The 23,735-nt window shown below is 34.2% G+C and overlaps 2 protein-coding genes across 2 annotated transcripts; both read left to right on the forward strand.

The window, feature by feature from the left end:
• Positions 1-2,318: 2,318 nt before the first annotated feature.
• On the forward strand, positions 2,319-3,462 carry LOC100013141 (olfactory receptor 7C1). Its single transcript, XM_007489217.3, has one exon. It carries the CDS (start codon positions 2,332-2,334, stop codon positions 3,268-3,270), a length of 939 nt encoding a protein of 312 aa, XP_007489279.1. The 5' UTR covers positions 2,319-2,331; the 3' UTR covers positions 3,271-3,462.
• Positions 3,463-10,906: 7,444 nt separating this feature from the next.
• On the forward strand, positions 10,907-16,740 carry LOC100618441 (olfactory receptor 7D4). The gene is made up of 2 exons (XM_007489210.1): positions 10,907-11,829; positions 16,707-16,740. Exons 1-2 carry the CDS (start codon positions 10,907-10,909, stop codon positions 16,738-16,740), a joined length of 957 nt encoding a protein of 318 aa, XP_007489272.1.
• Positions 16,741-23,735: the final 6,995 nt, after the last annotated feature.

Raw genomic sequence — 23,735 nt, forward strand, 5'->3', positions numbered from 1 at the left:
GATAGAAGGTAAATGCCTTTTAAAAGTTAATGAAGTATATAATATTATCTCCTTTAAATAGAGAGAGGACAAGAAAATGGGAGACTGGGGAAGGATTGAATCTCCTGTCAAAGAGTAGTGAAAATGACTCAGATTCAGACTGTAAAACATGGGCTGGGAAAAGATTTGAAAAGAAGATTGGGAATACAGTTCTGTTACTGACTTCAGGATCTTGAGTTCACCTCCTCCTTCTCTAACCCTTGCTTAAATTTTTGCCTTGGGACAGTGGATAAAGCTATCTCAAATGACCTTCTGCTCTCTTGTCTCAGTTCTGCAACTGTCCTCACTGCAGAACAAATTTCCAATCCCCTATTTTCCTTCCATTTCATCGTCCCTCTTTCTCCCTCCTTTTGGAGGGGATTAGAATTACTTCTGGTTATACATAAATTTTTTTTAATTTTTGCTTATTTTTAACATTCTTTTCTTTTTTAATTTTGAATTTTAAATCATTTCTCTCTCCCAATCACTGAGAAGTCAAGCAGTGTATCAGCTATACACATTAAATCTTATAAAATACATCTCTATATAAGCCATTTTTCCAAAAACAATACCAAGAAAAATAAAGAAAATGAGAAAATTATACTTTGTCCTCAGAGTTCAATAATTCTCTCTCTGGAGGTATATAGCATTGTTTTTATCATGAGTGCTTTAAAATTGTCATGGATCCTTGTATTGATTATTGATCAATATAAGTGAACATCATTGATTATACATATTTTTTAAAAATAAAATATAAATAGAACCAGTTACCATAGTTAGTAACTATTTACATTTAAAATAATATATTTCAATGGATAAGCATATCAAAGGAACTTTTCATTCACTTCCACTAAGTCTTTATAGAAATCTTTGTCCTTTCATTTATATTCACTTTTCTTCCTTAAATATCATAACTAGTGTTTTCTATACTTGTGGCTCTGCTTTTTGAACTTGGGATTATTTCATAAGGGTATTCCTATAATAATTCATATTCCTGAAAGTTGGTTTAAATTATGTTATATCTTGTTTTAATGATAATGTATTATAAACTCCCTTATTGTACTCTTATTTCAAAGTTTTACTTGCATGTGCATTTATTGATGCTATGAAATTTTTAACCAATGAATTTTTAACACTTTCTTGATATACTACTTGATCACATGGGTTGATGGGAATATGATTAGGGATATAGACTCTAAATGATCACCCTAGTGCAAATATCAATAATATGGAAATAGGTCTTGATCAATGACACATGTAACCCAATAGAATTGTGAGTCAGCTATGGGAGGGGCATGGAGGTAGGGCAGGGAAAGAACATCAATCTTATAAGCATGGGAAAATATTCTAAATTAACTAATTAAATAAAATTTTAAAAATCTAAAAATAAAAAATACTTTCTTGATATAGATCCATAAATAAGGTTATTTGGTCAAAGGGGGTTTATTTTTAAGTGTTTATTATTTAATGTCACATTATTATCCAAAAACATTTTAGAACTTTAAAATTCCATTTGCAATGAATACCCTAAAAAATTAGTGTTGCATTTTGTTTCTTGTTGTTTAGTTTCTCCAAATTTCATGGATTTAAGGTTATATCTTTAAAATGTATTTTTGTATTTTTTAAATTTTAAGCAAAATTGAGTGTTGTTTCAATAATTGTGTCTTTCTTTTGGAAATTATTCCTATCTTTTGACCATTCATGTATTGTTGATGAAAGAACTTTTAAAAACTCAATTCCTTATATTTTTATGTCTTTTTCTGTCACAACTACCAAAAATTCTTTCTACAATTTGTTTTTTCCTTTAATTCATTTTTATTTTATAGATTTTTTACCTTCGTGTATGTAAGCCTATATAATATTTGATCACAATTTATTCCTACTATTTGTTGAACTGAAAAGAAAATCATCTCCTCTTCATGATTTACATGAATTCTCTGTTACATGTTCTTCTGCTTTTTTTTATAGTCCTGTATTTAATGTTCAGTTTCTCACAGTACATTTTTAACTTCAATGATTATTGTTTGAAGAGATTTTTATTTTCGTTTATAATTTCTTCAGTTATATGTATGGTTAATAGAATTCCTGGGATGTGAGTCTTGGAAAGGATTACCTAGACCAACTCCATTTTATACCAAGAGAAAACCAAATACAATAATTGGTGAGTGAATTGCTTAAAGCAGAAGATGTAAAATTGGAATATCCATAATTCGAGTCCAAATCCAGAGTCCTTTCCATTACAAAAGTGAGAAGTGCCTGTATTTCCATTTTAGGCTCTTACCACATCTTTTTCCTTGTAGATATACCAAACGCATGGGTCCAAGAAACCAAACTTATGTGTCAGAATTCCTCCTTCTGGGATTTTCTGAGACTGCAGAGCAGCAGATGCCCCTCTTTGGATTCTTCCTGGGCATGTACATGGTCACTGTGGTTGGGAACCTTCTCATCATGCTGGCCATTGGCTCAGATGCCCACCTCCACACCCCAATGTACTTCTTCCTCTCTAATCTGTCCTTTGTTGATTTTTGTCTAGTATCCACTATAGTGCCCAAGATGCTGGTGAACATCCTAACACAAAATAAGGCTATATCCTATGCTGAATGTCTTGCCCAAATGAATTTCTTCTTGGTTTTTGCTTGTTCCGACAATTTATTTCTCACTGTAATGGCCTATGATCGCTTTGTGGCTATCTGTTACCCTCTGCACTATGTCACTATAATGAATCCACGGTTTTGTGGCCTGTTGGTTCTGATCTCATGGAGTATCAGTCTTCTAACCTCCATTTTCCAAATTCTAATGATGATGAGACTGTCCTTCTGTACAGAACATGAAATTTCCCACTTTTACTGTGATCTCACTGAGGTTATGAAGCTTTCTTGTTCTAATACACTCATCAATACTATAATAGTATATTTTATAACTACTCTTCTAGGTGTTGTCCCTTTCACTGGAATTCTTTTTTCTTATACTCAGATCTGTTCCTCAATATTGAGAGTACCATCACCTGGAGGGAAATATAAAGCCTTTTCTACCTGTGGGTCTCACCTCTGTGTTGTTTCACTATTTTATGGCACAGGGCTGGGAGTATATCTGAGCTCTGCAGCTGTCCACTCTTCCTGGAAGATCCCAGTTGCTTCAGTGATGTATTCTGTGGTCACTCCCATGTTGAACCCCTTCATCTATAGCATGAGGAATAAGGATATAAAAGATGCCCTGAGGAGGCTTATTAGCAGAACATCTGACCCTCAGTGATAAGACCTGTTCCTTGTGACAACAATGTGGCTTTTATATCTGAGGCCAAAAGATTATGATGCAGAAGCAGAAACTTTGGATCAAAACTATAAAGGTCAGGAAACTCCAAAGGATATTGTCCAGAGTTCTGTTTTCCAAACTGTATGATCTCTTTTACTGTCATTCATATTGTTCTCCTTTGTGGTGTTGATTAATCGACTTTCTATAATGTTCTCTTCTTGTTTTCTACAACTGACTTTGTTATGTCTGCTTTTTTCTAAATAAACATTAGATATAGATTAGTAGATCTTGATTTTAGTCTTTGGGTCATAATCTAAATGCCTTGAGCAAGCAATTTAATATGTCTGAATTTCAATTTTTTCATTTGTATAATAGAGATTATAAGAATTGTCCTGCTGACCAGACAAGTTATGATTTGTGAATCAAATGAAATAATAGAAAAACACATTAAATTTTGAAAAGTGTTATATAATTTGAGAAGGAAAAAAAGAATAGAGAAGAGACAATTGGGATCTTGTTGTATGTATTCACATCAACTCAGATACCCACTTCCCTATGCCTCAATATGTGATCTTCATGTATTACTTTGACCAAAAATACCATTAACTTTTACCTCATTCTTTTCATCTTTAACTAAGTTTGTTCTTGGAAAATGGCCATGTAGTTTGTCCATTCACAGTGTGGTTAAAAACTATTAGAGGTGGTAAGCTTTTAAGAGTCTAGAATAATCTTCTGTAATGATGAAGCACGGGAGGAGATTATTTTCATAATTACTAGCACAGAGTTTTCCTAGGAGTTAGCATTGCCTAGTGGATTGAGTAGTTAATTTATTATAAAGAAGATGTGAATTCAAATCCTCCTTTGGATTTTCACTAGCCATGGGACCCTGAACAAGTTACATCATATTTAACAGCCTCTGCTCATTCACATATAAAATAATGATAATTAAAATAATAATAAATAGAAAGCAAATCATATCATGCCTTAAAGTTTATACAATACGTCACATTCATTATCTCATTCATTATTATGGGAATTATAGCCTCTCAATGTGCTCCCAAGGCCACTTTCAAATTCTCACTGTTTTCACTTTTTTTACATAATTGCCTGCTGTGAGACATCTTTTAGGAAAATGAGGACCTAAGATTTCAGTCAAAAGTTCTCCCAGACTCAAGTATATAAGCATTGATGAAACCCTAGCCACATTCCTCCATTGTGTCAGAAATTCTATGACTCATTCCAAAATCAGCTATCATACAATTTAAGTAGGCAATTCTATATTACATTACCAAAATAAATATTAGAACTTGAGAAAACAAAGATGACTAACCTAGCATTACAAGGAATCATCAAAGGTTTCCACTCATAGCAACTATGCATCAGCAACACATGCAATAAACAGAGCACAGTATAAAATTTTGTTGGAAAGACTGCTTCAATGAATACATATTTAAATTACATATGGGATATATTCCATTCATTAGTCAGTACTTACATATCCAAAGTATATGAACAAATATGAATAGCAGGAATGCAAAAGTAAATAAAAAATTTCATGAGTGCCCTATAAAATGATAAAATAATGAAAGTCAACAAAAATATGCAACTAAACACATAAGAAAAGTAAGCAGCCTTAACTGGATAATGTAGCTGCAATATGTGTCCTACAAATGTATTTAAGTATGAGCAAGGAAATAAAAACTATATTTTCACTCTAAATTCAGAACTTCTCCATATTTCTCCATTACTGAGAACTCCAATACCCTCTCAGTAACCCTGGTAGAATGTAAATTCCTTGAGAGCAGGGACTGATTCAATTTTGTCTTTGTATCCTTAATGCCTAGCATAATGCCTAGCACTTGGTAAGTGTTAATTATGTGTTTTTGATTAGCTTTCTTAATATCCTTGCAATCTTTACATAGGATAGTCTCTGAAACCAAACCTGTGAATTTTCATATATAATAACTCCACTTCCCCATTTTCCTCTTAAGTTTGGTTCCTTCCATTAAAAAGAAAACAGCTGCCTCCTCTTGTTACTTCTTAGCTGTGGGGTTGTGGAATATTTCCAGATATATAAATATTATACATTTGGTAACTCAGATGACTGTTCTTCATTTATTGTACAGTACTTTGTCTAGGAAGGTAATTGAAATTTATATAACAATAGGGAATGATTCTATTAGGAGTGGTACCTTCCATCCATTTCTAAGGAGAATATAAAATATAGTATACATCATTAGTGTCAGATTCAAATGGGAATGGAAACTGATAAAATGTGCCTACAGATCCATGAGGACTAAATATTAACTTAGAAAATAATATATTAATATTAACTACATTTTATTTTATTTCATTTGTTTTGTTAATTATTTCTCAATTACTTTTCAATCTGATTCAGACCTTAACTGGAAGTGTTAGTGGCTATATGTGGTCTGTAGACCACATGTTTGATACTTCTTATCTACACATAACTGGAGAACTAAATGAGCTGAGAATGATTCACTAACACTAAAATTATTCATATAATTGACAGAAAAGTGTATACTCAGAGCTGGAAGGGACATCAGAAGTTATCTGAAGTAGGAATTCCCTTACAAATTACAGAATACAATCCTGAGAAAGGAACTTAAGGTTCATAGGGTCACTCATCTCATTATGCTGACAAGAAAATTATAGATGTGACATGTTGAAAGTCAATAAGCAACAGAATATGAACCAGGTTCATCTGCCTCCAGATTGAAGTCAATTTCCACAATAAGATGTATGCATTCACTCTAAGTTTGAAGATATCCAGTAAAAGAAATCATTGCCTGTTGAGGCACACCAATCAAACATGGGAGGAATCTCAGTCATCGACCATTGTCCCAAGGAAAACTCTAATTATACTGTCCCATATGAGTATTCATCAGTTCGGTTAAGACACTTACAATAAAGGTGTCTCGTTATTTTACAAGAAAGTCTATTTATAGATTCATAGATTCTTCATAGTAAGAGCCCAAAGGGACTTCAGAATATATATAGTTCAATCCCCATTCAAATCATGAAGGTTGTCTACAATCATCCACAAAAGCAATCTCCTAACATCCTCTGAAAATCATCAGGTTTGAGTAACTTATTTTCCCACAAGATAGCCACCCCATTGTTGGACAGCTCTCATTGTTAAAAAGATATCTGCTAGTGCTCCCTAATAGCCCAGAGGGAGCTGAGATGTTCCAAGAATGTAAAGACAATTTTATGATTTGTCTAATGAATTGCTATGGGTACTCTAGAAATCACAAATATTCCCCTACCTGCCACTGCCCTCCAGGGAAACCATCATTTCTGGGATGAGAGAGAGACTACTTGTGCCTCCCTGAGACATCACTCCTCACGCCTGAGGTCCATTCTCTACCCTTTCTCTGAGGAAGAGCTAGTGTCTTCCTTCTTGACAAAAATCTAGGACAGAAGCAAGATCTGTCACAAGCCACTTCTTGGTGATGTCCAGTAAGTACTATGAAAGAAGGGGAGGCAAGGGCAAGAGGGGTGTCCCATTCTTCCTCAGACATCCAGGAAGATAATGACAAGAACAATAAAATCTAAGTCATAGACCAGTCTAACCCAGAATCTAGCCCAATCTAATCCCACCTTGGGTCTAGAGTCAAGAAAATTCAGTTCAGCATTGCTACTGGCTACCTATAAAACTTGAGCAATTCAATTCCCCTCTCCGAATTGACACTATGAAATGAGGAGGTACCTTGCCTACATACTATGATTTACTACTATATTTGTAGAAGTGTTTGGTAAACTTAAACCAACAGAGAAATGCTGTTATTGTCATTATAATAACAAAGAACAGAACTCAAAGAAGACCAGTGATTTTAAGCAAACCTATTCAAGAGTCCAGAAAGACTCTGACCAATAGCATATATTCAATTCTCCATTATGAAGCCATGTGGCCAGAGTAGGAAGGATTCAAGGAAGGATTCTATCCTCTTTAAAAGTTAGTGAAATGCCTAAGATTTTTCCTATTAGTAGAGAGAGGATGATAAAATGGAAAATTGAGGGGAAGATTGGAATTCCACTATCAAATAGAAAGGGGTGAGAATGACACAGATCCAGACTATTATACATAAACTGGGAAAGAGTATTAGGGATATATATGAGAGTTGAGGATTAGCAAGAATTTGCAAGTATCCATGTTGGTGGTAGTGAGAGCTTGTCAGATGATCATTACAGTGGGAATAAAAGAGAATGATGGATGGCATAAATTTTGAACAGAAAATCAGCAGCACTTGGAATATGACTGGAAGTAGGAAGTAAGAGGGGAAAAATACAGATATCTCTTCTGCATGGTGACTCTCCCCACTGAGGTTTTGACATAAGAAATGAGAAGTTTTTAGGAGTTTTGCAAAAACTGCAGGTGATACCCTAAGCCAACAGACAACCCAGAAAAAGGTTAGAAACTCAGAATTGCATAAAATAGTCGAAGATCAAATTCCTAACCCAAATTTTACAATAAGGCAGTATAAACACCCCATAAAAGAAAGAGAAAACATTCATACTTTTATGGCACAAAAAGAGGGTTGAAAAAATTTGTGCAGATTTTCCATATCACAGGGGCACCACACCCCTAGCCTCTACCATGTGGAAAAGATACCTGTACATAAAAATAATCTTTTGAGTTTCAAAATTGGATAAATGGTGGTTCTGTGAATAAGTGATCATTTTTATTTCTTCTGAACAACTATAATAATAGCAAAACTGTGCCTCCCCTAGGATCCTTCTTCATTTCTGCATAAATTGTATTGTTAGGAGATTTCCCCTATATATTGAGGCAAATTCTGCATTCTTTTAACATCACACATTGGTCTTTTTTCTATCTTCTGAACACATTAACTATTGTGAACATGTTGAACAAATCATATTGGAAAATGTCTGTCTTGTAGGAGTTTAAGGTTTGGGGATACATGGTTTCTTGGACTTTGCCCTTTATTTTAGGCCAATGATTACTTAAGGTTGTTCTGGATATGACTGAAGATCCCCAAGATTCTTTCAGAATGTATGCAAGGTCAAAACTATTAATATAGAATTTCTAAGATATTATTTTCTTTCTCATTGTCTCATGATTGAAGAATTTTCTAGAGGATACAAAACCTGTGAATTAATATTTAGCTGCAAATATGAAGGCTGAGTTAGTATCTTGTTTGCAGAATCATATTTTTGCCTCACAGATGGATCAATGTTGCTGGACTTACTGTTGATACCCAGTATCAATACCAACTAATCATTGACTTTTTTATGTGAATGACTGGTAATAGACAAAAGTGGTGCCAGAATATGAAAAATGTTGAATGACTTTTTTGAGCCTCATAGATTATTCTAGAATAAACATGACATTTTCACTGCTGATGCAAAATTAGTTGCAATTCACTTTCACAAAAATGTAAAACAATGCTATTCTTACTCCTAAAACTTATATTTGAGAAAATATACTTATTTTCACTAAAATATGTTATTTATGTTTAACATCTGATCAATTTATTACATATAATTGAACTAACAATATTTTAAGCTTTTAACAATTTTAATTACTCACGTAGAAAATATCAATAGATATGACTCAATAGAAACAAAAGCTCTTTGGGGTCCTCAGTAATTTTAAAAATATAAAAGGGCCCTGAGACCAAAATGTTTGAGAACCTCTGCCTTAGGCCATATTTGTATTTCATCATTCTCCTGCCCCAAACATTGAAGCAATGTTGATATTGACTTCAGGATCTTGGGCTCACCTCCTCCCTCTGTCCCTAACCTAAGTTTTGACTTGAGACAGTGGATGAAGCTATCTCAAATGATCTTCTCTCTTATTGTCTCTCAGTCCTGGAACTATTCTCACTGCAGTTCAAAGTTTCTGTTCCTTACTTTCCTGACATATAATTATTCTACTCTCACATAATTGAAATCCCTTTACAGATTATTACAATTAGTTCTGGGTGTACATTTTAAAAAATTTAAATTTGTTATTTTTTCTTTAACATTCTTTAACGTTTAAATTTTGAGTTCCAAATTTTCTCCCTCCTTTAGACACTGAGAAAGCAAACAATATCATTTCAACTATACAAGTTAAATCATGCAAAACACACCTCCATATTAGTCAAATATTTTAAAGGAATAAAAATAATGTGAGAAAATTATACTTCAATTTGCATTCAGAGTTTGTCACTTCTCTCTCTGGAAGTCTACAGCATTTTGTCATCATGAATCCTTTGGAATTGTGCTGGATCCTTGTATTGATTTGAGTTATCAAGTGTTTCATGGTTGATTAGCATTGGTTGTACATATTTTAAAAAACAAAATATCACTAGAACCAGCTAACTTGGTTAGCAGCTATTTATATTTAAAATAAAACATTTAAATGTATAAAGTATAGTAACTTTTCATTCGCTTCATCTAAATCTGCAGAATTTATTAATATTCACTTTTCTTTTAGAATGATCATAATTACTATGCTCTTTGCCTTTTTATTTGGCAATATTTCATAAGACTCCTTCTATAATACGTGTTCCTCCAAGTTGCTTTAAGTTACATTATAGTACATAACAATATTAATGTATCACAAATTAATTATTCCTATGTTGCAGGCCTGTTTCAATACTTTTTCTTGCATTTACATTTAAAGATACTATGAAAATCTTGAAACCAATGACCTTTTAATGTTTTCATGATATAAATGAGTCAAAAGGTGTTTATTTTTAAGTTTTTAAGCTTTTAACTTTTTATTATTTAATGCCAGATTGTTTGTCCAAAAAGATTTTAGAACTTTTGCAATTTGATTTGTAAAGAATGAGAGTATGTATTCATCCCCAAAACTCTGTGTTGTCTCTTTTGTTTCTTTTGATTATTTTCTCCCAAGTTCAATGATTTCGGGCTGTATTTTTAAAATAACTTTTTGCAATTTTTGATTTTTAACAAAATTGAGCATTATTTCAATTATTAGAATTTATGTCCTTTATTTCTTTCTTTTGAAAAATGTTCATATTTTTGATTATCCATTGTTGATTTAATTACCAGGGATTTTAAAAATCTCAATTTCTTGCAAATTTTAAATGTCTTTTTTCTCTCATGGTTTCTATAAATACTTTCTCTGATTCATTTTTCTTTTAATTCAATATTTTTCTTTTATGAATTTTTTACTTTTATATGTACAAGCCCATGTATTTGGTTCCGGTTCATTCCTAAGATATTTTTCATTGAAAAAAATTATCTCCCCTTCATGACTGAGATGAAAAGTTTAGGTTTTACATCATTTTAATTGTTTTGTATTTAATTTTAACTCATAATACAATAGTGTTATTCAGAAGAGATTTTAAATTTCATTTGTAATTTCTTAAGTTCTTAGTATGGTTAATAGAATTTCCTGGATGTGAGTCTTGGAAAGGATTACCTAGTTTAACTCCATTTTATACATGAGGAAACTGAATTTGATAAATTGGGAATGAATTGACTATGATCACTAAGGCACTAAGTAGCAGATCTATAATTTAAAATTCAGTCTTCTGAGTCAAAATCTAGTGTCCTATCCATTACAAATGTCAGAAGTGCCTGTATTTCCATTTTAGGCTCTTATCGCATCTTTTTTCTTTGTAGATACATCAGATGCATGGGACCAAGAAACCAAACGTATGTGTCAGAATTCCTCCTCCTGCGATTTTCTGAGACTGCAGAGCAGCAGATGCCCCTCTTTGGGCTCTTCCTGGGCATGTACATGGTCACTGTGGTTGGGAACCTTCTCATCATGCTGGCCATTGGCTCAGATGCCCACCTCCACACCCCAATGTACTTCTTCCTCTCTAATCTGTCCTTTGTTGATTTTTGTCTAGTATCCACTACAGTGCCCAAGATGCTGGCGAACATCCTAACACAAAATAAGGCTATATCCTATGCTGGATGCCTTGCCCAAATGAATTTCTTCTTGGTTTTTGCTTTTTTAGACAATTTTCTTCTCACTGTAATGGCTTATGACCGTTTTGTGGCCATCTGTCACCCTCTGCACTATGTCACTATGATGAGTCCACGGTTTTGTGGCCTGTTAGTACTGATCTCATGGAGTATCAGTCTTCTAAACTCCACTCTCCACACTTCAATGATGATGAGGCTGACGTTCTGTTCACAACATGAACTTCCCCATTTTTTCTGTGATATTAGTCAGGTTATGAAGCTTTCTTGTTCTGATACCCTCATCAATAATATCTTAGTGTATTTTGTAACTTGTCTGCTGGCTATTCTCCCCCTCACAGGCATTCTTTTCTCTTATAGTCAGATCTGTTCTTCCTTACTGAGAGTCCCATCACTTGGGGGGAAGTATAAAGCCTTTTCTACCTGTGGGTCTCACCTCTGTGTGGTTTCATTATTCTATGGCACAGGGCTGGGAGTATATCTGAGCTCTGCAGCTGTCCACTCTTCCTGGAAGATCCCAGTTGCCTCAGTGATGTATTCTGTGGTCACCCCCATGTTGAACCCCTTCATCTACAGCATGAGAAACAAGGACATAAAAGATGCCCTGAGGAGACTTATTAGCAGAGCATTTGCCTTTCCCTGGACTTAGTACTGTGGCATTGATATCTGAGACCAAAGGATTGGGAGGCAGAGAATCCTTGAATCCAAATGGTGAAGGTCAGGACAATCCAAAGTATATTATTCAGATTGCTGTTTTCCTGGCTTATTGTCACTCATAATATCCTCTTCCATGGTATATGGACTCTCTATAATGTTTCATTCTTATTTTCTATAACCTATGTTGTTAAAGTATTTGTTTTTCTAAATAAGCATTAGATGTAGAATTAGTAGCCCTTGGTTTTATTCAGGCTGACAGTGGCTGAGTCCATCAGCAGTCCACTATTGCTTACACCCAAACCCAAGTCAACAACTTGGAGACCTCAGACCAAGGGAACAGCAACCACACTTTTCTGTGGTATCGCTACTTTGGAAGTATTTCAAGCCTACAGGTCCTGAGTCTAAGCTTTGAAATAAAACAACACCCAATACTCCCAAGAAATCAGCAACTGGATTAGCTTAGCTTTCACCCAGAATTGTCCTCACTTCAAGTCCAATGTCAATAAGCAGGATGAAAGAATGAACAAACAAAAAAAAAAGAATCCCACCACAAAAAGCTATTATAAGTACAGGGGCACTCAAGACATGAACCCAGAAGAAGAGGGTGTCTCTAAAACCATCTACAAGCAAAACCTCAGAGAAAAATAAATCTTGGGCATATATTCAACTAGAATTATTGGAAGACAGGGAAAAAGAGTGTTAAAAGGAGTTAAAATATTTCAACAAATGAAATGAGAATAGTAGAGGGTATGTGGAATAAAAATCAGGAGTGCATTATTCACAATTTTGGTTAACATTAGGATTAATAGTAGTAGCAATAATTTCTGATCAATTATTCCTGTAATTGATGATTGATATGAAATTCCTATATTGATTAGTCAGTAAGGCCCTTCAGGGAAGAGTTAAAATAAGACTATCTCTACTTAATTACAGTATAAAGAGTCCAGTGAGGAAACCCTGAAGCCTAGAAGATATAGTATGAGAATCTCCCATGGGAATTAGTCCCCCTATCTAGAAAGACTGTGTCTCTGGCCTTGCATATTCCTGAATTATGACCAAAACTGAGAAAGTGTTAATTTAAGAAATACTCCCATGATTCTAAGACAGCTGGGAACCAAAAAGGGGGTAAGGAGTATGTCAGATAAAAAACCAATGACTCAAACAAGTGATGGTAAATTCAAGGCACCATTGTAAAGATTTCCTCTAAAATAAGAATTCTTTTTGTAAGCCAGTGGACATGGCTTAGATAATACCCAGCAATGTTCCCTGTTGTCTGCTTTTTCTCTAATAAAGGTTGCCCCCTGTCAGCACCTTATCTAAGTCTCCTGTCTGCTCATTAGACTGAATTCTGGGGGTGCCAAACCACACCCCAAAACCCATTCCACAGAAGGGGAAACTGGAAAAAATGAGAGCTATAAAAATTGTAAAGGGAATTAATAGCAGAAGCTGCTTTCCTGCTCTGAAACCAATACACAATATTGATTCTAAGAAAGAAGATAAAGATTTTTTCAAAAGGAATCACTGGATTGCTTAAACATGATGACCAAAGAAAGAGCCTAGATATACTATTTCTAGAAATCCTTAAAGAAAACAGCCCAGATCTTTTAACCAGAGGATAAAGTAGAAAAAGAAGGAATCCATTAATCATCTTCTGAAAGAACTTCCAAGATGAGCACTCCCAGGAATATTATAGTTTTAATCAAAAACTTCCAGGTAAATTAAAGAGTGCTAAAAGAAGCCAGAAGGAAAGAAATCAAGAACTGAGGAACCACTGTAAGGATTAGACATAATTCAGCAGCAACCACCATAAAGAAGTGGTGATATTGGAACATAATATTCTAGAAGACAAAGGATATAGATATATGTCCAAGAATAACTTACCCAGAAAAACGGAATATAATCCTCTAAGGGGAAAATTGATTTTTAGTGAAATAGAGGATTTTCCACTATTCCAGATGAGAAGACAAGAGCTGTATAAAAACTTTGAAGTTGAAATATAAGAGTTAAGAGAAACATAAAAATCTAAACAAGAATGAACAGTGATAAAGGACTGAGCAAGTATTAACTGCTTCCATCCCAATATTGGGAGATGACACATTTGAACCCTAGTATAATCAGGAATCTTAGGAATCAGATTAGGCAGAAGTCTTGAGAGTAGTTCCATTATATCAGCAATCTTAAGAGAAGAATAGAAAAGGAGAAGAGGAAAACAGTAGGGAGAGGAAAGAAAAAGACTATTTTGGGACAGATAGTTGGCTTAGTGAATTGAGGACCAAGCCTGGAGATAAGAGGTCCTGAGTTCAAATTTTGACTCAGATACATCTTGGCTGTGTGACCCTGGGCAAGCACAATCTCTCTCAGCCTCAATTTTTTCTTCTATAAAATGGAAATAATTGTGGCATATAACTGAAAGATTTTAAAATATTTTATTTTCTATTTACTGTAATAACAATTTCCTTTTCTTTTTTCATTTTAATTACAAACATTAATTTCATTTGTCACAATAGCAACTCCTTTTTAAAAGATATTTTATTTCCCCAATTACATATAACATCAATTTTCAACAAACATTTTCTGACATTATAAGATCCAAGTTTCTCCCTCCTTTATTTCCCTCTCACGTCCCAAAGATGGTAAGCAATTTGATCTGTGTATAGATGTGGGTTATAAATGTATTAACATCATATAAAACCAAAACTCCAAAATAAGAACATAAATGAATGTGAAAAAATATTATGCTTTAATCTGCATTATGACTCCAACAATTCTTGCTCTAGAGGTAGATAGCATTCATTGTCATGAGTTCTTCAAAATTGTCCTGGCTCACTTTATCAGTGAGAGTAGCTAAGTTTTTCATAGTTAAACATCATATAATATTGTTGTTACTGTATACAAGATTCTTCTGTTCTACTTATTTCACTTTGAATAAATTTATGTAAGTCTTTCCAGCTTTTTCTGAAATCATCATGCTCATAATTTCTGATAGCACAATAATATTCTATCACCACAACCTGTTCAGCCATTTTCCAATTGCTAGCTATCCCTTCAATTTCCAATTCTTTGACACCACAAAAAGAGATGCCATAAATATTTTTGCACAGGAAGTTTCTTTCTCGTTTTTTATTATCTCTTTAGAATAGAGACCCGATAGTAATGTTATATAATTAAAGGGTATTGCAATTTTATAGCCCTTTAGTCATAATTCCAAATTGCCTTCCAGAATGGTTGGATTAGTTCACAACTCCACCAACAATATTTTAATGTCCCAATTTTGCCACTCCCCTTCCAGCATTTATCACTTTCCTTTACTGTCATATTGGCCAATCTGATAGGTGTGAGGTGATACCTCAGATTGTTATATTTCTCTAATCAAGAGTGATTTAGAACATTTTTACATATGACTGATAGATTTAATTTCTCCATCTGAAAACCACCTATTCCTATCCACTGGGCATATGTAAATTGGTGAATGACTTGTATTCTTAGAAATTTGATGTAGTTATCTATAAATTTGAGAAACGAGGGCTTCATCAGAGAAACTTGCTATAAAGTTGTTTCCTAGTTTCTTGCTTACCTTTTAATCTTGGTCACATTGGTAGTGTTTGTGCAAAAACTTTTAATTTGAAATAATCAAAATAATTCATTTTACATCTTCTAATGTTCTCTAGTTTTTGTTTGGTCAGAAATTCTTCCCTTCTCCATAGATTTGAAAGGTAAACTTCTATATTCCCCTAATTTTTTCATGTTATCATCCTTTATTTTTAAATCATACATCCATTTTGACCTTATCTTGATATAGGATTAGTCCATACCTAGCTTCTGCCATACTGTTTTATAGTTTCTCCAACAGTTTTTGTCAAATAGTGAGTTCTTATCCCAAAAGCTGGGGTCTTTGGGTTTATCAAAGACTAGATTTCTGAGGTCATTTACCCCCTGTATGTGGCATATCTAATCTATTCCATTGATCCACATTCTAAATTTCTTAGCCAGTACCATATTGTTTGGATGATTAAGGTTTATAGTCCAGTTTGTGATCTAGTACTACTAGGCTACTTTCATTCACATTATTTTATTAATTCCCCTGATATTTTTGACTTTGTGAACTTCCAGGTGAATTTTATTGGGGGTTTTTAGTTCCAGAAAATAATTTTCTGGTAATTTGATTCGATTGGCACTGAATATGTAAGTTAATTTAAATAGAATTTTCATTTTATTATTTTAGCTCAACCTACCCATGACAATTAATATTTTCCCAATTGTTTAGATCTGACCTCATTTATGTGAAAAGTATTTTTAATTGTATTAATATAATTCCTGTTTGTCTTGGTAAGTAGACTCCCAGGTAAATTGTCTAGAGTTATTTTAATTGGAATTTACCTTTCTATCTCTTAATATGAAAGGTTGTTGTGAGGATAAAATGAGATAATGTGTAAATTTACAAACAAAAAAATATTATAAATGCTATCATTATTGTTGTTGCTGTTATTGTTGTGAGCTGATGAAAGAAAACACAAACAACCATTATAACCCTAAATGTGAACTTATTAAATCCAAAAATAAAAGGAAAATTAATAGAGAAATAGGTGAGGCAATGAAATATAGTAATTTGCAGCATAAATGAAATGTGTTCAAAGAATAATGACTCAAACCAAATAAAAAGGATGAGATTGAATAAAACTATTATATATCAAATATATCTAAATTAAATGAGAGTCCTGGTCTCATATAAAACAGCAATAAATATTAAGACAAGAGAGATGAACAAGGAAACTATGCTTAAAGTGCTAATTATTATTTCTATGCAAATTACTCCAGGTCTGTTTTTTTCTCCTGAGCTCTAGACTCACATCTTCCAGCCTTCTATTGGACACTTCAAACTAGATGTCCCATAAATATTATGAATTCAACATATCCAAAATAGAATTCATTACACCATCTTTATCTCCAAACCCATCATTTTTCTGAATTTCCCAATTGTTTTTAGTCACTATTCCTACAACCTCAGAGGTTCACAACCACAGCCTCATCCTAGACTACTCACTCTCCTTTTCCTACAAAGTCACTTGTTTGCCAGAACTTGCCAATTGTACCTTCAGAGAATATCTTACATTCACTCCCTTCATACTGTAAACCTCAAATTTCCTTAGACTTATAATTGTTGAAAATTTCACCATTGGGATATTTCATACTTGGAAAATTTCTTACTGATAGTCTATTGGAATGGGAACTCCATTGGCATGGGAGGTTCCTTCTCTTCCCTTCTTAAGATTACTTTAGGACAGAAACCCTTTGCTGAACAATGGAAAGGACTTTGACCTATGCTTGAGCATAGAACAGGAATTTCTTTGAGTCTTGATTGATTTTAGAATTGATACAATGGAGATACTTGGAATAAATCTCCACCCTATTCAGTCCTAACAGGATTGAGTAAGGGCTGCAGCCTAGATCAAAATTTAATTATTCCAATCTCTACCATACTCAAGTTAACAGGATTTAGAAAGGGCTGTAGCAAAGGAGTATAGATTTAATCATTTGAAAATATGACCTTCAACAGACATGTGCAAAAGCCAGAAACCTCTGGGCGGTCCTGGGTTAAGCGAGAGCCTCCATTGACAGGGAAATTGATGAAGAGTGATTGGTAGATGTGAGGACTGAGGGGAGGCAACTTGGATGGTGTCCTTAAAGATAGGAGGGTCTGGAGACAGGAGGGAGGATTGAGTTTTTGGTCGGTGTGGTTCCTGGGCTCTGAGGAAGCTTGCTCTGAAGGAAGCTGAAGGTGGGGGCCTCTGAGACTGTTTCTCCATTTTGGACACGTGAGTGAAAGGGACTGATCTCTTTTCTTTGCCCCAGCTATCTAAGGGCTTGGGCCTTTTGGCCCAGCCTAAACAGAAGGGGTATTTAAGCCCTATTCCCTTCTCTCCCCTTTCTCTCTATATATATATCTCTAATTCCTTTCTTGCTCCTATTGTAATTAAACTCCAAAAAAAGGCTGACGGCTGACTTGAGTTTTTCATTTAGGAATTACATAGCTGATTCCTTGGCGACCTTAAATTAATATATATCAGTCTTTTAAAGTGATTCCCTTGTAACATTGTGGCTGACCACACGGGAGTCTAAAGAATCCTCTCAATAAAACTTTTTCCTTGCCTTTTTACTATACTGTTTCACCACTTAGTCCTTTTTTTTAAAAAAAAAAAAACTTGGCTTAAAGACACAGCTGCTAGAACACGTGAGTATAAAAAACTTTTTCTCTTTTCTCCTTAAGTTAAATTGGAATCAGCAGTTTTTTCTTTTTCTTCCCTTTAATCTTAAGGGACAGCTGGGTAGCTCAGCGGATTGAGAGCCAGCCCTAGAGGCAGAAGGTCCTGGGTTCAAATCGGACCTCAGATACTTCCCAGCTGTGTGACTCTGATAGACAGAAAACAGCTGTTTTTAAATCTCAGCAACAGGACTCTAAAGTCCTGGCTGGAAGAACTGTTTCTAAATATCCTTTCCCTTAAGGAACAACTTCCTGGATTAAAAAAAAAAAAAACCCTGTGGAATGTTTGTTGCTTTGCCCTGCTCCCCACGTGTTTTGTGAAGTTACAAAATATACATATAAAAATGAGTACTACATTCTTTGACAATTATATGGCAGCTGAAGAAGTAGGGGCATTTAGGAATGAAGGATACCTCCAAATTTTTATATTAATAGGTACTGTCATTTTTGTACTCCTCAATACTATATTTAGAGATGAAAAAATAAAAAATATTGAGGATAAAATAAAACAAAATGAGGATAAAATAAAACAAAATGAGGATAAAATAAAACAAAATGAGGATAAAATAGAAAATATTGAGGATAAAATAGAAAATGTTGAGGATAAAATAGAAAAAAATGAGGATAAAATAGAAAATATTGAGGATAAAATAGAAAATATTGAGGATAAAATAGAAAAAATTGAGGATACAATAGAAAAAATTGAGGATACAATAGAAAAAATTGAGGATAAAATAGGAAATATTGAGAATAAAATAGAAAAACTTGAGGATAAAATAGGAAATATTGAGAATAAAATAGGAAATATTGAGGATAAAATGGGAGATATGGAAGATAAAATAGGAAAAATTGAGGATAAAATGCAAGCCCAATTAGAAGATCTAAAATGTTTCTTACAGGATCAATGGGCAAACACCCACTCTACCAGAAACAGACCTGTTTCTGAACCTTTGAATGAGGAAATTTCCTTCCCTGAAATAGAGATGGAAAACACCTTCCCTATAGCCCAGTTAACAGACTGCTTCTCTCGTGCAGTGCAAATCTTGTCTGAATTTAATCCCCAAAACCCTTCCCCTGCAATCCCAGCTTCTCATGTTCCTTCTCCTACAGAAAACCAAATTCCAATGCAAGGGAGATCTTGTCCTCCTAGAGAAACCTGTCCTTGTCAAACTGACCCACAGGTGCAAAATTCAACTAGAGGCCTGTTTCCTCTAAGAGAAGTACCTGAAATAGGACGAAATGGGGATGTGGTGACTTTAAGACATAGGATACCGTTTACTCCCCAAGAAATAAATGAATTTACACGAAATATCCCCACATATGAACAAGATCCTTTTCTAGTAACAAAAAAGATGGGAGACATATTTTTTCAATATAATCCGTCTTACAAGGACGTTGAGAGCTTACTACAGGCTTTTTTAAGTGAACGTGAAAAAAATAAAATAATTGCTCATGTCAACAAAACCCGGGGGCGTAATGCAGCACATTGGCCATCTCAGGATCCCGAATGGGACTATAATAATCCTGAGGACTATCTACAACTATACCGTTGTAGAGAGGCCATCCTCACGGCCATGAAGGAATGTGCGGACAGTACAGATAAGTGGATGGAACTGGAAAAAATTAAGCAAAAGGAAAACGAAACACCCTCCAGATTTATGGACAGAATTATCGAGTTTGGGGACAGATACTTAGATTGGGACTTAAATAAAGAGAATAGTTTAAGACAAGTTAGAAGAATCTTTGTAAATAATTCTTGCAAAGTAATTAAAAATTATTTTAAAACACAATGCCCAAGATGGTCAGATATGGACCTTGAAGAATTGCGAAAAACAGCTATATATGTTTTTAAGGGAAACGAAGAAAAGGAGAAAGAGAATAATGATGACATGGAGGAAATGAAGAAAAAAATGAGATGTGTAATAGATAGGATAACTAAATTAGAAAGTGGGCATGATAATGAACCAACGACAATTGCCCCTCTCCAGAAATCCAATTATCAATCCATTACTTGCCACTTCTGTGAGAAGAAGGGCCACAAAATGATGGAATGTAGAACCTTTCTTAAGATGTTTGGAAGGAATACACAGTTTAATAATGGTTTTAGAAATAATAACTATAGAAATTATGATAATGGTTATAGAAACCAAAATTCTAGAAATTATAATAATGACTATGGAAATAACTATAATGAATATAGAAATAAGAGCTTTAGAAACCAGAATTATAGAAATAGGAATTGGGAATTTAATGACAATGCTCAAATTGAAGAAAATTTTAATGATAATACTCAACAATATATGAGAAATGGCGCTCGTCCAAAAATTACTCGAGGTGCTAATGACCCTCAGAGAGGTGCCCTTCAGGAGGGTGCCCAGGGAACTTCCCAGTATAATAAAGATGATTCTTCTTAGATTGTATTGATTTTGTTGATATTAATTAACCTTTTTCAGTTTTTTTTCTCCTCTCCAAATAGTAGGAAAGATGAATAAAGAACTTAAGACTATGATTGGCAAATTATGCACTGAGACCCATTTAAAATGGCCTGAAATTCTCCCTCTGGCCCTATTTTATCTTAGAAGCAGGCCTAGAGGAGACTTACATATTTCACCGTTTGAGATGCTTTTTGGACATCCGCCTATACAGGCTAAGCCTTTCTCCCCGGCTTATACATCGCTATTAGGGGGAGATATTACTATTGCTTCCTATATACAGGAGTTACAGCACAAACTACGTGAACTTCATGAATCCGGAGCTGCAGTACAAGCTGGACCATTAGACTTTTCTCTGCATGACCTGAACCCAGGAGATAAAGTTTATATCAAGAATTTCAAGCGAACTGGAGCAACTGAACCTTCATGGGAAGGACCATTCCAAATATTATTAACTACTCCAACATCTATAAAGATTGGAGAAAGAGACTCTTGGATTCACTGCTCACATGTGAAGAAAGCATCTTCTGCTGAGACTGATTGACTCTATCCTATCATATGAATTGTGACTCTATCTTATCATATGAATTGGAGATAATAATCCATAGACAAATGGATGCTTTTTTTTCTCAAGAATATATTGAATTACTGATTTTTTTCTTATTTTTTCTTATTTCTTTTCTTTTATTTTTTTATCAGAATATTTGATTTTTTTTTCATTTTTTGTACTGAGGGTACACATAATTAATATTAATATTTTTTCCCTGCAGTAATACAAGTTAATATATATACTCTTGCTATAATATCAATATATGCCTAAAAGCTTTAAACTATGGGAACCTGCCATTTATTGATAAAATATTATAGGACTGTGATTAATGTTTGTGTCTGATTCCAGGAAAAGGGATAAAAACAAGGAGCACAGACTAAACCTGAATAGTGCCAATAGAGCACACATGAAATATTAAAGTGAGACTCAAGGTTGCGACGCTTAACTTATGTTTAAGTCGTAGGACTTCCTTGTATCTACACTCCTTTCGAAGTACTCAAACAAGTACAAAGCTTGGCTATCATGCTGGCTCCCTATATCTCTGAAGAAAAAAAAATCAGACAAGGGAATGACATTTCCCCATCAAAATAGAATTCTAATTCTTTTCTTCTTATATTATGGCAACTTCCTGTAGTCTTGGCTACAAATGGCTAAGTGAAATATTACTGCATTCTGTCCTACATACTTGTGGGATAGAAATTACTTTAAACTGGACCTATACAAGGTCTATTTTGAGTTTTTCTTATGTTTTTGATTATTTTTTCTATTCTTTTGATAATTGACACATACAACCCCATAACTGAACATTGCATTCTGAGCTAAACTTGATATTTTTTTTAATACTTACTTCAGGGGGGATTGTATTTTAATTTAAAATCTAAGAATTTTTGAATTTTTTTTGTTTGAGATTTTATTTTTATAAAAATCCAAGACTTTTGTTTAAGATTTTACTTTTATAAAAAATTCAAAGATTTTGATTTTGTTCAAGAAAAGATCTTCAAGAAAGAAGCTTGAAACTTTTATATCCAGAGAATGAACTGTTGCAGAAAGATGCCAAAAACCTACACTTCATCAAGAAGATTAAGAATGAACTTTCGATGTGATTGATTGGACTGAACTTTTGATTGAACATTTATTGTAACATTTATGCCAAAAGGGACTGCCCCTAATTTGGCTTTCTGTCAATGCGCCTAGCAAACATTGGTTTTGCTTTCTTTTCTTTTCTATTTCCTCTCTCACTATTCTAATTTCTCCTAGAAAATTGAATATTGTGTATATCTTTAGTTAGAAGTGAATTTAGAACTACAAAATGATTATGTTAAATGATCAATGGGGAGACTAGTCTCCCAATGATCATCAGGGGGGATTGTAAACCTCAAATTTCCTTAGACTTATAATTGTTGAAAATTTCACCATTGGGATATTTCATACTTGGAAAATTTCTTACTGATAGTCTATTGGAATGGGAACTCCATTGGCATGGGAGGTTCCTTCTCTTCCCTTCTTAAGATTACTTTAGGACAGAAACCCTTTGCTGAACAATGGAAAGGACTTTGACCTATGCTTGAGCATAGAACAGGAATTTCTTTGAGTCTTGATTGATTTTAGAATTGATACAATGGAGATACTTGGAATAAATCTCCACCCTATTCAGTCCTAACAGGATTGAGTAAGGGCTGCAGCCTAGATCAAAATTTAATTATTCCAATCTCTACCATACTCAAGTTAACAGGATTTAGAAAGGGCTGTAGCAAAGGAGTATAGATTTAATCATTTGAAAATATGACCTTCAACAGACATGTGCAAAAGCCAGAAACCTCTGGGCGGTCCTGGGTTAAGCGAGAGCCTCCATTGACAGGGAAATTGATGAAGAGTGATTGGTAGATGTGAGGACTGAGGGGAGGCAACTTGGATGGTGTCCTTAAAGATAGGAGGGTCTGGAGACAGGAGGGAGGATTGAGTTTTTGGTCGGTGTGGTTCCTGGGCTCTGAGGAAGCTTGCTCTGAAGGAAGCTGAAGGTGGGGGCCTCTGAGACTGTTTCTCCATTTTGGACACGTGAGTGAAAGGGACTGATCTCTTTTCTTTGCCCCAGCTATCTAAGGGCTTGGGCCTTTTGGCCCAGCCTAAACAGAAGGGGTATTTAAGCCCTATTCCCTTCTCTCCCCTTTCTCTCTATATATATATCTCTAATTCCTTTCTTGCTCCTATTGTAATTAAACTCCAAAAAAAGGCTGACGGCTGACTTGAGTTTTTCATTTAGGAATTACATAGCTGATTCCTTGGCGACCTTAAATTAATATATATCAGTCTTTTAAAGTGATTCCCTTGTAACAATACTACTCATATAGTCACCACCTTAGATCAAGCTTTAACATCATTCAGCAGGGTTACTACATTAACCTTCTAATATCTCTCCCTGTCTTATGCATCTTCCAACTCTAATCCATCCTCTACATAGCTGCTGAATTGATTTTCCTTAGGTATAAATCTGCTCTGATATAAAGAACTCATTGAGTATGGATGCACAAACAATATAATTAGCTAGATAATTGATTGAACAGCCTGTTTTCACAGACTCAGAATTGGAAAGGACTTCAAAATATGTCTAGTCCAATTTTTACTTAAGAAGAAATCT

This window comes from Monodelphis domestica, chromosome 3, assembly GCF_027887165.1.
Source record: "Monodelphis domestica isolate mMonDom1 chromosome 3, mMonDom1.pri, whole genome shotgun sequence".
NCBI lineage: Eukaryota > Metazoa > Chordata > Mammalia > Didelphimorphia > Didelphidae > Monodelphis > Monodelphis domestica.

What these genes read in the sequence shown, in the direction of transcription:
- LOC100618441 (XM_007489210.1), top strand. Translation starts at nt 10,907, where the DNA reads ATGGGACCAAGAAACCAAACGTATGTGTCAGAATTCCTCCTCCTGCGA. An exon ending in AGGAGACTTATTAGCAGAGC is followed by an intron (nt 11,830 to 16,706) that starts ATTTGCCTTTCC and finishes CTCTAGACTCAC; the next exon opens with ATCTTCCAGCCTTCTATTGG.
- LOC100013141 (XM_007489217.3), top strand. Translation starts at nt 2,332, where the DNA reads ATGGGTCCAAGAAACCAAACTTATGTGTCAGAATTCCTCCTTCTGGGA.